Raw genomic sequence first — 19,079 nt, forward strand, 5'->3', positions numbered from 1 at the left:
ATGACGCTGATCTACAGTATCCCACAAGTTTATATTTAAAATACATTGCAATCACACCAAAATCGATGACCTGCATTACGAGCTGTGCTTCTTTGCGTGCCTATTTCTGCTTTTGCTTCGCACTCAGCACCTGATGGATGCGTTCGTTGACCGCCTCTGATCGCCTCTGACGTCCCCTCGGACTAAACTGGCTGGCGCCTCTACAGTCATGGGCTGGCGTTAATGTGACGTAATGTAACAGTCTATGGTTAAGATAAACATCGTCACTATTTTTAGTTGATTAATAGGCTACATTTTGAAATAAATTGTAGATAGGACATTTAATTTTTTTTTTTTTTTTTTTTTTTTTTGTCCCTCTGTCTGGGCCCCATCCCGCCAATCGGGCCCTAGGCACGTGCCTAGTTTGCCTTTGCGTTAATCCGGCTCTGCATACGTGACATAAAACAGTCTGACGTTGTTTGTTGAGACATCCTATGACGACGACAATAACTAGCTTTAGACGCATTTGTTGTTGAACTGGCTGACATCAATTGAAATGACTATTTGCTCAAAAATAATAAAATACACTTACTTCTGGAGCCTGGTGACGTTGGATCGCGAACAGTAGGCAACGATCCACACTTGAGGATTAACTTCCTCGTTCACTAAACAGTCAGAAGATTATTCTCGTATTTAGGAAGTTTAAGTGGCGCCTTTTAATCATAAATAAAATCCATCCGCTGCGTTTTCAGTGGCTCTGATGTCAGTGAAGACTACATCCCACAACAGAACACACTACACTTCTTGAGACATTACACACCGGCTGCCGTTGAAACAATGGAGGATGGTGTACAGATCACCGAGGGCGGGGTCTATGCCAAAACCAGATGTCAATCAAATCACGTCGGTGGGGCTTAGCGCTTTTCTACGTCACAGTGAGGGAAATCTAGAACAGGGTGTTCTGAGACAGTGCTTGTGATTTATTGAGATAGTAAAAAAACTACTGGGTGGATTTTTATCATTCTAGGGTGGTTTTGCTCACACACTGCCAACACACATTTATGTTCAAACACCATGTAAAAGTGAATTTTGCATAATAGGTGCCCTTTAAGTTTTACTGATACTTCATTCAATGTGTAATGTCGCCAAGTTAGATAAAGGGTTTTATATATTGCTGAACAGAATGCAGAAAAAGAGAAACATTATCTTAAAATAATTTCGGCACCTGAGGTTATAACTATAGCTCCCATACAAGGACGCAATAATAGCATGATAACGTTCGCGTTTCCCAGTGAGCATAAACAACGGCGTAAACAAATTTAGTCAGAGTTGTCAATAGCCTATAAATGAACATTCAAATTCATAACAAACAGTGGATGAAAACAATCATTCACACAAATTGTCGCCCTACTGTGAATTTGCTTGATCATTTACAATAGAGATTGATCGCTGCTAGAAACATACATGTTGTATTCACCAAAGTTAACGCTGACTGCATAGATCTAGCTAATTACATCCTTGTGTTGGTTTGGCGAACATGAACGTCAGTTTAGAAAGAAAAATGGATTTACCTGTTCTGCCAAAAACAGAGCAACTATGTCGGATCGGAAGCCCTTCTCCCGCCGGAGTTCTCACCACCTTTTAAAGGATTTTCCGATGTAAATTCGGGACTTTGTGCGTTCCTTATCCTTGTCCCTCTTCTTTGCAATTTGTTCATCAGAACGTCGTCTCTTTGGTCGTGTGTCGGCCATAATTCAAACTTCCCTCTTCATGCTTCTCTGTTCTCTCTCCTCCACACACCCCCTTCACGTGCACGCGCACTAACCCCCCAAACCCCACCCTCCAATACTTTTTGTCGATGATTGGCTGGATCTCTGTTTATTATGTTTCGTGGTGCGGGTGAGCCCAGTTTGTTTTTGTTGCCGTTTGTGGAGCCTGTGGTGTCTACAGAGACCGCGTTTTTTTACAGTGTGTTCAGGGGACAGGCAGCTAGCGGATAGTGAGGAGATGTTTGCTGTATGTGACAAAAAATATTTTGGCTTAAAAAAACGCGTCGCATCACTTACAGCACCTTTAAATAAATGTTCAGTGATATCTTTCAAAGATTTCTGAATTTTGGCGCAATTTTTTCTCTGTATAGTGTATGTATAGTATATGCCATTTTATAGTATGGCAACTAGTAAATACACTAAGTTTCGTCATTCTAGTATGTGTGAAAGCATTTAAAACAAGGGTGTTACCACTAACCCCGCGTTATTGTGCCCCGCTCTCCCCTACGTAAGATATTTCTGTTCATTTTTGTGTGACGCACATATAACAGATTGATTTGAATAGCTTAATATAAATTAATTAATAATGTGAACCAGTGACTATGTTCATACTGTATGTGCACTAATAATGTGATTATTATTTTGCAATAATCAGGGTAGGATTAAATTGCATTAAGATGTTTACATGACACAAACTAACCTCTTCACTCCCGTTTACACACGATGTTCATTATTCTGATTAGTTGCTTGGAATTGTGGTTATTTTTATGCATTATGTATATACCCCAATTTAAAGCATCAATGAACTCACTGGCCACTGTTTTAATCTACTTTTGTCTAAAGCAAAAAAAAAAAAAAATTATATGGATGTATTTTATTTTTTTGGCAATGTGCCTAAAATGTCTTTATTTATATTAAGACATTAGTGTTACGCAACGATGTCAACATGATCTCAGTTTCAGTTTCTTGCCTTTTTTTATGGCTGGTATACATAGTGATGTAGAATTTGTAACTTAAATACTGTATGTCTTCAAGATGAAGTCTTACAACAGACATTTACAGTATGTATAGCTCTTATAGCTATAAAAAATGAAGTACACAAAACAAGTGACCAGCGCCTGTGTAGTAATGTGATAGAATGTGCAAGAAGATCTTCAATTGAAATGAGCTATTTGAATATGAAAATCATGCTTTGCTTGAATTTATTTATTTATCCTCATGCTGCAGTATGCTAAAATGTCCTCAAATAAATTTGTAATCCTGCATTTACTGCATACAGTATGAGTAAAAACATTTAATACTACAGTGTAGGGAAAAAGTGGGAACGCAACATTAATTCAATTCAGATTTATCTATATTGCACTTTTCACAATACACATCATTTCAAAGCAGCTTTACAGAAAATGCATGAGTCCATATTACAATTTAGAGTGATCTGTTATTATCAGAGGTAACTAAGTTATGTATTTCAGAAATTTACATATACAAAATCACAGTTAAGAAAAAAGGTATTCATTTAAACAATGTAATAATTTAATGCAGAAACATTGAGGTAATGAATACTTGTTTGTTAACAAATAATTCTGACATTTAGAAAAATGTAGCATTGGTACATGTTGATTCAGAGTTTGGGTCATCTGAAGTCTTCGCTGGGTTTGGCACCGTCTCTTCATAGGTGTTGAGCATCTGAAATCTTCATAATAGGCTTGATCCAAACTGGAGCTGACATACTGTAGTTACCTCAGGATGGACATCCCGAGATAGAACAAAGAAGCAAATAGAAAATAAATAGTGTAGCTGCTGTTCATAAAATTTCAATTAAATATAATCATGAGCATTTAATCTAAGATAACTGGAGTGCAAGGTTATGAAATGTATGATGTGAATGCTTGGCTAAAGAGATGCGTCTTTGATCTATATATAAAACGGAGAGATTGAGGCCAGTGTGAAAACTCTCTCTCTCCTTTAGTGGACTTATATTCTAGATACTATCAAAAGCCCAGAGATTTTTTACTTTAAAAGAGCGTGATGGATTATAAGGCAATAGAATATAAGATTAGTTAAATACACAGGAGCTAAATCATTACTTTGTAATTGATGTGGAACTTAATAGGTAACCAGTGTAGAGATAATAATAAAATTGGTGTTATATGATCACATTTTCTTGACATTAGAGTGTCAAATCAGATGATAGAAGTTATGATTCAATCAACGCGGGTGAGGCTTCTTTATGAATTTGATAATCATCTGCACATTTTATCTTTGTCTCCGCACTTTGATACCAAGTGATTTATTGCCACTTTACCTCACCTTATTTCTGCTTTACCTCACCTGCCCCCGGATCAGCCTAAAGTGAAAAGTGAAAGTGAATGCAGAATTTACCCTCTGCATTTAACAACATCACAAATGCAAAGGGAAGGGGGGTTGTTTTGACCAAATCTGGTCCACATTGCACACATTGTTCTGGACAACAATAACTAGGACAAACATGTAAAGCAACTAAAGACAGTGTTTTGTTTTACTTGACATTTATGGGCAGGGTTAACCTGATATAACCAGTGCTGCGACATCACACTTGTACGTGTGTATGTCTATGAACTTCCTGGGGTGACTTTAGCAGTTTTACATACGTCTCTGTGTAAAATTTACAAAAAAAAAAAAAAAAAAAATTTGAGGTAAGAAAATACAAGTTTATGTTTGACCTTAGTTTACAATGATGTTAATGCTGTAAAAAAAAAATCTTGGAATTAGCTCTGAAAATATAACATTTTACTTTCCCGGATTTAACTTGTTCAGATAACTCGTTAACACTTTACAATACGGGTGCACTAATCTGCATTAATTCATGCTTAACTAATGCACAGATAATCATGTGTTAATGTATGACTCATGAAGAACTAAACCATTAATTAATGATTACTGTATCAGTAACTAATAAAGATTCTAAATGATTAATAGATTAAGTCATATTGTTATTAATTAAATGTGTCATAGTGTATTAATTCCTTAATAACTTATTTTATTAACTAAAAGTATAAATTAATGCATTAATTACCACAGTTGGTCAAAGCAGTGTACTTCAACTTCCAGTTGTCTGCTTTAATTAATCACTAACTAATGATTTGCAAATGTATCATTGTGTTATGACTTTACTTGTTGAGGCACATGACTATTAACTAATTGTTAAGTAATATGCCATTTATGGATTTTGACAGTTTGCACATGGAGTGAATGTAATGTCAGGGAATGTGTTTGAAGGATGGGTGAGTTGGGCTGCACACAAATATCAGCACACCAGAATCTGAACTCCTGACCGCTGTTACACTGTGTTTAAACTAGACGAGACCAGCTGTCTACACTGGACATGACAGACCATCGCAAGCCCATTCGTCCTTCGTAACAGAACTAGCACAAGAGCTCTGAGTACGTAAGAAATATAGTGTGGCATCGGTTTACTTTTGTCTGGGTTTTGTCGTGTAGTGTCGCCCCGCATCCAGTGTAGTATCACTGACTATAGCCCTAGCCCTATATGACCTAATGGACGCTCTATTGTCTTTGTCCAGACACAGTGTTATGAAATAGCAGCGCTCGACCGCCTGTTTTCAGTGTTCCACGACCTCAAGCTTAACCTGACATAGTCCTGTACCATGAACAACAAGGTTCATCGGACTCAGTGAAATCTTGGTTGTACATGGTTGGAAATTGAAATCCATGGCTTAGTGTGGATGTCAAAACCAAAAATGGCATATTACTTAACAATTAGTTAATAGTCATGTGCCTCAACAAGTAAAGTCATAACATAATGATACCTCGGCAAATCATTAGTTAATGATTAATTAAAGCAGACAACTGGAAAGTGAAGTACACTGCTTTGACCAACTGTGGTAATTAATGCATTAATTTACACTTTTAGTTAATAAAATAAGTTATTAAGGAATTAATACACTATGACACATTTAATTAATAACAATTCATATATAACTTAATCTATTAACCATTTAGAATCTTTATTAGTTACTGATGCAGTAATCATTAATTAATGGTTTAGTTCTTTTAATTCATGCTTAACTAATGCACAGATAATCATGTGTTAATGTATGACTCATGAAGTCTTCATGAGTCATACATTAACACATGATTATCTGTGCATTAGTTAAGCATGAATTAATGCAGATTAGTGCACCCGTATTGTAAAGTGTTATCTTTCCATGTTTCCACTTTGCTGTTGACTATTGATTTAATTTGATTTCCAGTGTACATTCATGCCCAAGGTCTAAAATATGAATGTTTTCACTTTGTTACAAATTAAATGTGTTGCAACACTTATTGGTCTTCCCTGATCCACAATTTAAATAATAATAATAATAATAATAATAATACGCTCTCAGAAAAAAAGGTACGAAAGCTGTCACTGGGGCTGTAACTTTTTAAAAGGTACATTTTTGTACCTAAAGGGTGCATATTGGTACCTTAATGGTACATATTAGTACCTAAAAGGGACAAAAGTGTACCTTTTGAAAAGGTACAGCCCCAGTGACAGCTTTCGTACCTTTTTTTCTGAGTAGTAAAATAATAAGAATTTAATAGCATAACATAAAAAAAAACATTTATATAGCATATGTTAGAATTTTGTGTTAAACCGCAGTGTCAAGATATCATCAATATTATGCTTTTTGCACATGTGGAATACTTTTAGCGCATGATGGAATGTTTTGTCCATCGATAAGATGCTGTAGTACGTGCTGAAACATCTTCTAATGAAAACTAGCAATTTGAATATGAAAATTACTAGCATCTTGACTCATTCTGATGCTCATTCTGAAGTTTAAATATAAATAGTTTAATTTGGTGCGTTCAGGTGGGTCAGACTCTGGAGGTTACTTTTATTTTAGTTCCAGGCTAATATGTAGTAATCTCTGACATACTTGTGTCTCAGGCATCTGTGCACTTTTTCCAAGACATGATGTCACTAACCTGGACAACTTACATTTACATGTAGATTTATTAATTATGCAGACACTTTTATCCAAAGTGACCAACGAATGAGTAACATCACCAGCAAATTCACATAAGAACCAATGATATTCAAGTACAGCAACTCTGTATTCCTGTAGCTCAAAAACTAGAGCATGTCTATGCAGCGAGCTTAACACTCCTCCAAAAAGTACCCAAGACAGAGCTGACTTCAAGTGCATTTAATGGAAGCGGTGTAACGCTGCAAAAAACAACAGTAGAAAATATACATTAACTTACCAGACACTTGAGCATAAACCTCTTCTGATACATCATTCTCAACTGTAGATAGCATAGAATACATAACAATATAGACAACATTACAATATTATTGCATACCACAACAGCTTGCATTCCTTTTAGTATGCAAATGTTTACACAAATTTTAAATTAAACCAAAAGATTCTTAAATACCCAAATTACAATGCAAATCCAACAAGCATGTAAAATGTGCTTGGTAGTCCTATCTGTATGCACATCTAACATCTTCAAAAACATCACCATGATATATGATGAACACGAAAGAACATTATTGATTAAGCCTTAACCCTCAAAGACAATGCCTTTTCAAGAGTAAAGTATGGATGGTGATGGATATCAAATGTGTGCTCTCTCCAATGCCTCACAACAAAATGGCTTAACAGCACATGCTCAACTAAAGGGCATATTACCTCTAGGGTTCGCTAAATTGCAAACTGGAGCAGGGAACAGTATCATGTCACTAACAACATGGGTTTGATTCCCAGAGAATGCATGAACTGATCAAATGTAAAATTTACTGTAGGTCACTTTGGATAAAAGTGTCTGCCTTTAATCCTGTATGTTCCAGCAGATTTATATCTTAATACACTGAGAAAGTATCAGTTCCATCAAAGGTTACACTCTACACTGTCTTTCAAAAACTGTATGGGCCATTTTTATACTATGCAGATTGTTAAAATAGAACCTTTTAAAAACTTAATGTAATTGGTACAATAATTAAAACTTTGAATAAAATGCAGAAATTGTTAATAGAAAAAAAGGGTTTGGTAAGTTCTGATGTTTAAACATTTGGAATGGACTTCTTGACATGAAGTATGTAAGGTCATGATACATTTGCATTGTACTTTTTGTATTCACTCCTTACAGAACTGTGACAGACATTTTGATTAATGTTTGATCATCTCTTATTAGAATCCAGCAGAGAGGATCTGTGTGTTCAGTCATGGACGGGAGTCTGTTTGTGCTGCTGCTGTCAGGTTGGTGTGGTCATGTGTAATCTGTATTTATGATGATGTATACACACATAGATGGTTTAACATGTTGATTTTAACAGGGCTCTTCTGGAGCAGTTCTGCTCTTTCTCGTCAGTACCACTATATAAATGTGAGAATGTCGTGGCCAGAGGCTCAGAGTTACTGCAGAGCGAAGTACACTGACCTGGCTACTGTAGACACCATGGATGATGTGAACAGACTGGTGAATATAGTGGATGCTGGATACAGTGGATCAGTGTGGATTGGACTGAAGAGAGGGACACAGAAACGCTGGGCTTGGTCTAATGGAGAAAACACACTCACACAGTTTAGTGCATGGGATAAAATAGAACCAAACAGTCATAACGAATGTGGTTATTTTGACTTTGGAGTTTGGTATAGTTATCCATGCTCATCATATTTACACTATGTTTGCTACAGTGGTGAGTTTTGAGTTGTTATCTGTGTATATGTGTAAATGTAAATCTATTGGGTTGAGGATGATCTCTTCTTTTCCATTCTTCAGTAGAAAGTGAATACATCAGGGTGTATACTTTAAAGAACTGGAGTGATGCTCAGAGCTACTGCAGACAGCATCACACAGATCTGATCACTATCCACAACTCTGAGGAACAGAATAAGATAAAGAGTACTATTCCATCAGGATCATGGGTCTGGATTGGGCTGTTCCAGGACTCTTGGGAATGGTCTGACAAGTGGAGCCTCTTCTTTAGATACTGGGCAGCAGGACAACCATCCCAGAGTTCAGGATCTGGTGACTGTGTCAGCATGTCAACAATCGATTCTGGGAAATGGGCTCATGAAAGCTGTGATCTAAAGCATCCTTTTATCTGCCATGGAGGTGAGCATCTAATAAATTAGATTATGTTAGACAGAATGACTATTCATGTTCTGAACAGAAATATTGTATTACTGTTTAACAGTGAGCGTGTACAAACACAACAATGCACTGATCACTATCAAAAAAATTGAATTCTAAAAACCTGACACTCAAAACAGCACAATTTATGTTAATTTAATTTTAATCAATTTTGTTAATTTATGTTTTTTGGAATAAATTATAGACTAACCTATACAGAAAGCAAGGAAGCTGTGACTATTCACAAACAACCCGATCTCATGAGAAATTGTAGCATTTCTTGTGACTTGGTGACTTGGACTCGAGTCGACTTGAGTCGCTATTTTTATGACTTGTGACTTGACTTGACAAAAAATAAAATACTTGAGACTTGACTCGGACTTGGAAGTTAAAGACACGATGACTTGAGACACGATGACTTGAATGACTTGAGTGTTAATCACATCATGTTTTTAGTTTGAATATTAAATATATAAATTATTTTAAAAAATAAAGTTGATTACCCAGCTGGAGCGCAGGCTGAGAATAGATACAGACGGTTGGTCTGGGAACGCCCCTGGGAACGCCCCGTCACGTGATATGAATTTAGCCCGTGGGGGAAAACATTGCCTTGGCGCTAATTGAAATACACGGGACAATCATGCCGAAGAGTTGCTGTGTCGTTTTCTGTACCGCCAATAAACAAACAAATTATGAATTGAAGTTCTACATCCTTTGTGTGTGTGTGTGTGTGTGTGTGTGTGTGTGTGTGTGTGTGTGTGTGTGTGTGTGTGTGTGAGAGAGAGAGTGAGTGAGTGAGTGAGTGAGTGAGTGTGTGTGTGTGTGTGTGTGTGTGTGTGTGTGTGTGTGTGTGTGTGTGTGTGTGTGTGTGTGTGTGTGTGAGAGAGAGAGAGAGAGTGTGTGTGTGTGTGAGAGTGAGTGTGTGTGTGAGAGAGAGAGAGGGAGGTGTTCAGAGAGGAGTCTGTTGGATGTTAAGCTGTTATTTGTTTTATGGACTCAATGTTGAAAATTTAAAACATTTCAAACACTGTTGGCAGAAGTGAAAAATAAATAATTTTATGAAGTTACAATTTTGTTTGATTCCATGATGTATTTTACTGAACATGAGTATTTACAATGCAAATCCAAATTATTGTAATTTACTGACAGTTACTTATATGTCTTTTCACTTTGTTTTGATCAGATTCTGCAGGTAAAATTACAATTGGTGACTTGACTTGGACTTGACTTGACCTACTACTACAGGACTTGACTTGACTTGACATGGCCTGTGACTTGACTTGACTTGACATAGCCTGTGACTTGACTTGCCCAGAAAAAAATACTTGGTACTTACTTGAGACTTGAAGGTTAAGACTTGAGACTTACTTGAGACTTGCACATGTGTGACTTGGTCCCATCTCTGCTATTTTCTGAGTTGGTGAATTTGTATTGTTTATATTATTATGCAAAAAGCGTGAAAGTGCATTTTGATAATCTATACAAATGAACACAACTTTTATAAATTTTGAAAAGTAAATACAATCAGCAGAAGTCAAAAGCTAAGCGTAGGTTATAAACAAACTACTCCATGGTCGCATGAGTTCAACTTCACCATCACTAAGCTTCTGACAACTCTTTCAGTCTTTGTTTAAAAACATTTTCCCTGAAAGTTTGAGTTCTAATAGTTTGCAAGAGTGAACTTAACACAATAACAGAATAAACAGAATAAATATTAACAGAATAAACACAGTGAGGCTGTGAAAGCAGCTAGTCATTTGATGTTTTTACCTGTTAGACTGATGATGTTTAATGTCCCCGACAACTGGTCCCATTTAGCTATAGCCTTTTATAAGACGAGTAAAAGCTTTAAAAGGCTACAGACTACAGAGGTTGTCTGAGACATTAAATGTCATCAGCTGAACAGGTAAACTCATCTATACACTAGTTTTTATAGCCTTGTTGTGTTCATAGTCACAGTCTTGATGGTGATGTTGAAGTGATGATACCGTGGAGTAGTTTGTTTATAGCCTGCATTTAGCTTTTGACTTCTGCAGATTGTATTTGCTTAAAATTTCATACAAGTTGTGTGTGAAGATAATTATGATTAACAAATATGTAAGAATCATGAGTTTCTATGAGTCACAGACCTTATTTTCCGCAATAAAAAAGCCAATGGAAAAATCATATTGTGTTTTTTGTCGAGTGAACCAGGGTGATGCTAACTTCCAGGTTGGCTTACAAAAATATATCAGTAATTCAGCACTGTCTCTACTGTCTGTCTATTTTCTGTGATTTTATTTTAAATCAGTCTATTCCTATGGTTTGACTTGATTTGTATCTCAGCACTAGAAATCAAGAGTAGCCTTCATGTATAATCATGAATATATAAAAAAGCTATTTGAATCATATACTAATGCATTGTACCATTTTTCTCAAGATGCACTATGATATTCCCACATACTTTCAAAATTAAAAATGCAATAAGTATTAACTGTCCATAATTTGATTCCAAAATACAGCGTTTGTGTAAGAAAAACAGTAAAGTTGTGGTTAAAGAATAGTTGATTTGTTCTTCACACTGTGACTCCGGATAAACTATCTATGCAAGAACTTGAAGGCACCTCAGGACAACTTGAACGAACAGCTACCCAGCTACACTTAGGAGAGATTTGTTGCAAGAGAGTTATTGCACGCCGCAAGAGTTATTGCAATCGCTTCTGTCACCTTTGCTCTTATAGAGAGTGCAAATATTTGCATCCCTCATATCCTGTGGCACAGTGCCTTCTCTCCAACAGACACAAAGAATTTCATGCACCGTTTCCTTACAGCACTTCAGGACTTCAGCAGGATAACAATCCTTTGCCGGGTGCCTTACAGGGGCAAGGACATCCAGTGCTGCATTCAATTCCTCTAGGGTAGGATCCATATTCAGCTTATCCAGCACAGGCAGGCACTCGATAGCATCCAGGGCTTCCTCAGAGACCATGTTTTCTCTGACATATAACTCTAGTGCTCCACCCATCACTCCATCTGCTTCTTGTATTTTCTTCCCTGTGACAGACTTCAGGTGTGGTCTTCTTTTGTGTAGGACCCAATGCCTGCTTGATGCCATCATACATCCTCTTGATGTTTCCAGAATCTGTGGTAGACTGTATCTGGGAGCAAAGATGTAGCCAAAAATCATTGGCAGATGGCCAAGCTCCCTGCTGAATCTTACCTCTAGTGGCCTGAAGAGCCTGCAAGTTTTGTTGACTGGGGCAGGTCTTATAAATGTTCAGTGCATGTCTCTTGGCTTCAATGACTGTTCATCCTTCAATCCTTGGCATTGGCTTCAAACTAATCTGCAGACTTTTTTGTCTTCTTGCTAAAAATGGAAATGGCAGTACTGTGCACAGCATCCCTGAGGAGTTGCACTCTCTCATTTGCATTGCTGTTTATTTCGCCTGGAAGGACGTCCTCTAGCACTTACGCAAGCTCTTCCATTCTGTCACGGTCGGGTGTCTTGATTTGTTTTCTTTTTGTTTCCTTGTGCCTGTGGTTATTGACCCATTTATCAGGTTATCACCTTAAAAACCCATGCACCCAGTGGGGTTACCAGACCGTAGCGAGGTAGCAACCAACTGGCTGGGGGCGGCCCAGCTTGAGGCAGACACAATGGTCTCTCCCACCAGCGGAAGCAATCCCTGGCATTTCACTTTACGCCAATCAAGCAGTAGACTTATAACCGATAGACTGTTGCTTCTCTAGTGGCCTCTCTAGTGCGTGAAGCCCAGCCAAAAATGTTATTGAAAACAAGGTGTTACCCATGCATCAGGTCAGAACGATCCAAGGACGGGGCAAAAGCTGATACAACTTGGTTTTGATGCCGTCGCAGGAGTTGCCAGAGCTACCTTTAGCACTCCAACTCTGGATTTATCCTCAGGGTTGACCCCTGGCAGCCACAAGGCAGCAGAAGTGTCTCACCTTCACCTCTTCTCCTGTCAGTGGAAAACGGATCCGCCGGGTTTAGATGCTAATCCACACATGAAGGCCATGAGCTGGACTTGGTTGTCAGAGGCTAATTGAGCCTTTTGAGGAGTAACCTTTGGAACATTCTTAGTCTCTATGGATTTCATCTCTAATTTGTATGAATTCATACAATCACATTCGTAAGTTTTCTGCTTACTCCTCAGTGACGGGTATGTTTTAGGGTTGGATCTTCATGCTTAGTTTTTATTCTAATAATATGTTTTTGTGCAATTCACATCGTACAAATTCATATGAAATCACCACCTCAGAACATAATTATGTTCCCTGTGAGATCAGGTTTGGAGATGGAGTGTTGACAGAGATGGAGTGTTGACAAGATGGCGCCGGTGTATGTGGCATGCCGTCTACCTATGGTGTTGTCTGTCTATGTTTTAGCTTTTATGTTATTGCAAATAACGGGTATTTTTCAACATACCTCCGCTTTGCTGGTCTATGACCGATCTCAGCTGTTATCCATTCAAGCTTCGGTTGAGACCTTCTTTAAAAATGACTATAAAGATTCGCGTCTTCCTCCACCACCACTGCTGGAGGATATTCCGTGCTGCCTGCGGCGACTTCCCTTCGTTGCTAAGCGATGCAGACGCGGCAGAAAGCGTGGGAAGCGTGGCGGAATTATTATCAGATTGAAGCGGTTTCTTGGAGCTCGGGACTGTATTGGGTCCTCCAGACAAACTTCGCTGGAAACAAAGGGGCGGAACATCACTTGGCGGTCGTGGGAAGCTGTGGGTAGGTGGCTTGTGCCGGCTATCCCCGAAAGAGTGGCTGCTCCTGGCCGCACCGCGGTGGTTCGGGTTTACGAGAGAAGGGTAAACCAGCATAATCTTCGGCCCCTATGCCGTGAGCAGCAGACGACCAGCAGTGAAGCGCGATTGAACATGGCGTTACTGAATGTACAGGCGGTTGGAAACAAAACCTTTATCCTGAACGACTTCATGGCGGAAAACAAGCTGGACTTCTTGTTTTTGGCTGAGACGTGGATGAAGGTAGGAGATGTTTCACCGATGTCAGAACTTTTGCCGCAAGACTGCTTATACTTTAACACACCGCGAGAAACCGGGCGTGGAGGTGGCATTATGACTATTTTTAAGGATGATTTTAAATGTCAACAAATAGTGCTGGCCCGTTACAATAGCTTTGAACTCCAAGTGTTTCAGATTATGTCAACAAATCCTATTATTATTGCACTGGTGTATCGCCCTCCCAAGGTAAACAAAGATTTTATTTCGGAAATTTCAGATCTGTTAGGCAGACTGACAACGCAGTTTGATCGTTTTTTAATCCTTGGGGACTTGAATGTACATCTCTGCTGTGCTAAGGATGCAGTCTCAAAGGAGTTTGTGAATGTGATGGACTCGTATGACTTAATACAATGGGTAAATGGGCCTACTCATAGATTGGGTCATATGTTGGATCTGGTTTTATCTCATAACCTGGCCATTCAGGACTTAAATGTTGAGGAAGTGCCTTTTTCTGATCATAAATCAGTGTTTTTTAATCTGTCGATTGCTAAGACTTTAATGAGGCCTCGGACAAAAAAGTGGATTAGAAAAATAACTTCTGCGACGAGTGGTGAGTTTGCAGAACTCTATGACAGAAAGTATGCAACCATATGCTCTGAAACTACACTCTGCTCTTTAAGTGTTGATGAACATCTCTTGCAATTCAAATCTGTCTGCTCGGAAATTCTTGATGTTATTGCCCCGCTCACAGTTAAACAGACTAATCATACTTCCCTGCCATGGGTAAATGATAACATTCGCACCCTGAGACGATTGTCTAGGCAGGCGGAGAGGAGATGGAGAAAATCTAAAATGCAAGTGCATTACGATTTGTTCAGAGAATCTTTGGGTGCATTTCAGAAGGGATCAAAGGATGCCAAGCACAAATTTTTTTTCTGAGACGATCTTAAAGAATGCTAACAATCCCAAAGTATTATTTGATACAATCAATGCGGCTATAAATCCTTTACAAAATTTGCATTCTGACTCCTTAACTATTACCTGTGAAGAGTTTCAAAACTTTTTCAATGGGAAGGTTGAGAACATCCGGGCCCTTATACCACAGGTAGGGACTGATGCTCCCTCTCCGTCACCTTTGATTTCTCCTAGGGAGTGGAGCGATTTTTATCCACTGACTCGACCCGCTTTAGCAGATATTGTTGCACCCTTGAAACCATCCTCTTCAAAAGAAGACATTCTGCCACCTCGGCTTTTTAAGCAGATCTTAGATACTATAAATATTAATCTACTAAACTTAATTAACAAATGCTTAAGTCAGGGCGTTTGTCCAACTGACTTTAAACATGCTGTTGTGTCTCCTTTGTTAAAACGACCAAACCTCCCTATGGACAACCCAAATAATTTTAGGCCGATTTCAAATCTACCGTTTTTAGCTAAGGTGCTAGAAAAAGTTGTTTTTAAGCAACTTCAAGACCACCTGTGGTTGAATTCCATAACTGAGGTGTTTCAATCTGGATTTAAGTCAAGGCACAGCACTGAGACTGCACTGGTGAAGGTGCTTAATGACATTTTCTTGACTTTGGACAAAGGGGAAAATTCTGTATTGATGATTCTTGATCTCAGTGCTGCATTTGATATGGTGGACCACAATATTTTATTGCAGCGTCTAGAGGCTTGGGTTGGCCTAAAGGGGAATGTCCTTAAGTGGTTTTATTCATATCTTGCTGATAGATCTGTCTCTGTGTGTGTAAAAGATTGCATGTCCCGGAGGTCTCGGTTATCGTGTGGGGTCCCCCAGGGTTCGATTTTAGCTCCTATTCTGTTCTCTTTATATATACTTCCCCTTGGGTCTATTTTTCGGAAACACAATATGTCTTTTCACTGCTATGCGGATGATGTTCAGATTTATTTTTCGGTAAAACAGTCAAACAGTTATACTTTCGGTAACCTATTAGCCTGTATTGAGGAGGTAAAAGACTGGCTGGCAGCTAATTTTTTAAAACTGAATGAAGAGAAAACGGAGGTTATAGTTTTCGGCTCAAAATCCCACTTAGTGTCTGAGCGACTAAAAGATACTCCCCTGGCAGTTGAAATCTCTGAAAAGGTCAAAAGCCTTGGTTTTATCTTGGACTCGGAGCTAAAGATGGATAAACAAATAAATTCGGTGGTTAAATCTAGTTTTTTTCACTTAAAACTTTTAGCAAAAACCAAACCATTTTTATCTCCAACAGATTTTGAAAGAGCTATTTCTGCGGTCGTTTTTTCGAGAATGGATTATTGTAATTCACTGTATGCTGGGATTGACAAAAAAGCTCTGGCACGCTTGCAAAACATACAAAATGCTGCAGCCAGGTTGATTAAGTCAGCGAAGAAAATGGATCATGTTACACCTCTTTTGAGATCCTTAAATTGGCTGCCAGTCGAGTATAGAGTGCATTATAAGATCATTGTCTTGGTTTTTAAAGCACTACATAAATTGGCACCACCATATCTTTCTGAGTTGTTGTCGGTATATATTCCGTCTAGGTCATTGAGATCGGAAAATTTAAATCTCCTTGTGACTGTCAGAACAAACTCTAAACGGAAAGGTGACAGAGCGTTTTCTCGAGTCGGTCCTACACTGTGGAATAACCTCCCGTTCTCTGTCAGATCAGCAAAGTCGTTGGCTGTCTTTAAGACGTTGTTAAAAACCCATTTATTAGATGTTGCATGGGGTGCAGGCTGAAGTGTCCTGGCACTTTTGTGCGTGTTATAGTACAGCTGTCTCTTGTCATATGTTTTTACTTTCAATTGTTTGTTTCTATGTATAGTTTTTTAATACGTGTTTTATTATATTGTCTGTAAAGCACCTTGGGCAACTTCTGTTGTATAATGTGTGCTATATAAAAAAAAAAAAAAAAAAAAAAAAGGTTTGATAAAAAAGAATATCTTTAATGGTAATAATTTTGGATCACTATGTCTCCCAAATGTGTCAGTTCGCTTCTGAGTATTTTTAGCCCATCTTTATTATTAGACTAGAAATATTCAGTCTATTACAAATTTAATTTGTTAAGTTTCAGCTTATAATTTGCTCCCAAAAATATCATGTGTTTTAGAGCATTATGCTTTTTAAACATGATTGTATCTTTAAATATCTATTATCTTTACAATCCTGTCATTTCCCTCCTAAAGGGTGCAAGTACCAGTACCAGTACCACTTTATAAAAGAAAGCATGACATGGCAAGATGCTCAGAGTTACTGCAGAGCGAGATTCACTGATCTGGCCACTGCTGACAACATGAACGACGCGAGTTTGCTGCTAAATACAGTGGATGCTGGATACAGTGGTTCAGTATGGATAGGTCTCCACAATGGAGCAGAGTATCGCTGGGTCTGGTCTTTGGGCCCACTGTCCCAGTACAGTAACTGGAATCAAGGAGAACCAAATGGTGATGGGGAGTGTGTGAGGAGTTTTAATGGAAAGTGGTACGATGAGAGCTGCAGCACCGTTCTCCCATTTGTGTGTTTCAATGGTGAGTCCTCAAATCTGGCTCATTTTTTCCCCCATACTTTAGCTGATCCTGGACTAAGGGCTGGTCTTTATCTGGTGTTTCTGAACAGATAGCACTGGTTTCATCATCACTGAGACTGCTATGACATGGAGAGATGCTCAGAGTTACTGCAGACAACACCACATTGATTTGGTGAGTATCAGCAGCGCAGAGCAGCAGAATCTGATCAGTGATCAAGCATCGCTCTGGATTGGTCTGTTCCTGGACTCTTGGGAATGGCCTGAGCAGTGGAATCTTAGTTTCAGAAACTGGGCAGAAGGTCAACCATCCCAGAGTTCAGGATCTGGTGACTGTGTCGGCATGTCAACAACTGATTCTGGGAAATGGGCTCAATACAGCTGTGATCTAAAGCATCCTTTTATCTGCCATGCAGGTGAGTTTCCACAGTTAACAGAGATGTATAGATCATTCTTGAAATACAAATTACAAACAACTGTCACTGATATATAGGGATGTAACAATTCACAATACTGGTTTCACAATATGCTTTTCGCACAATTTTTTTTAAACAAAATGTGATTTAAGACAAATTGAAAAAGAGTCCTTTTATTTCTCAGACCAAATACTGCACATTTCCTTGTAAAATTTAAATGCATTTTATGCCAAATAACAACACTAAATTGACATTTTAAAACAAATCCCCAAAAAGACCCTCCACAGAGATCTTCCAAAGCTGTTTTCTTGTTTCAGCTCAGTCTGTCTGTTGTAGGCGGTGGATACTGGCACCTTCTTCACCCTCATCCTGCCCTGAAATTTAATTAAAATGTAAAATAATTTAAATACAGCAGTGACATACACAGGTTTCACACTGTGATAAAGGCAAGATTTTAATATTATTTCTTACAATTTGTATCATTACACTTGCAAGAGTTAGAAAAACAGAACACGTTTAGAAAAGTATGCCATATTAATCAAATTATTTAAAAACAAAAATCTGAGAAATTTGAGAAAGAGAGGTAGTAAATAAATACAACACCTGGTTATGCAATAGGGGTTATGCGGAACGCCCAACGTTCGAACCGGAAAACAGGTATAAACATTTCCGGTTTGCATTACCGTACGCATCTGCAGCGGTAGATGATCTCTGAGGTAACTTATTTTGCGGTTTTTTTTAGAATACAATTCTTATTTCTGTTTTAATTAAAATGTCACGAATGCTTAAGTATCAGAAAAAAAAAAATTATAAAAAAAAATAAAATGCAGTCTTCATTTGATTGTTTTAATTGTCTGCAAGCAAATATAAAAGGTTAAACTACTATGATAGCATACAAGTCTAAACTAACTTACTGATAGTTAGCTAACTCTACATCGGGTGCCATTAGCAAAAGCTACATATACTAACTTACATACCTTCATAATCATGAATAAATGAGGAGGCGTAAAAACTTAAATCCTTTATCTAACGGAGTACTCGGGGCTCTGGAAGTCCGTTTGGCAATACGATGTACATCCGAAATGGATAGAATGTGTAGCTCCTGTAAACACCGGCTATAAAAGGTCGCCATTCCTACGCTGTGTTTACCTCAGTTGCTGACGACCGGAAGTAGTTATATCTGTTTTGTAGAACCCGGAAGTATGTTGCGCATAACCCCTATTGCACAGCTTTCTCATTCAGTCTCTGGAATACTTCCTTGCGCTAGTCTTTCTCTTGATGAGGCAGAGCCTGGAATGCATTTATTAC

General features: G+C 38.2%; 1 protein-coding gene across 1 annotated transcript; it reads left to right on the top strand.

Moving 5' to 3' along the window:
* Positions 1-13,762: 13,762 nt before the first annotated feature.
* LOC308696701 (putative C-type lectin domain family 20 member A) lies at positions 13,763-18,160 on the top strand (the record flags this gene model as incomplete). Its single annotated transcript, XM_081375595.1, has 4 exons — positions 13,763-13,952; positions 17,018-17,359; positions 17,448-17,771; positions 18,108-18,160. The coding sequence occupies 4 exons, from the start codon at positions 13,763-13,765 to the stop codon at positions 18,158-18,160; spliced, it is 909 nt and encodes a 302-aa protein (XP_081231721.1).
* Positions 18,161-19,079: the final 919 nt, after the last annotated feature.

Source organism: Scardinius erythrophthalmus (assembly GCF_964197995.2).
Source record: "Scardinius erythrophthalmus genome assembly, chromosome: 9".
NCBI lineage: Eukaryota > Metazoa > Chordata > Actinopteri > Cypriniformes > Leuciscidae > Scardinius > Scardinius erythrophthalmus.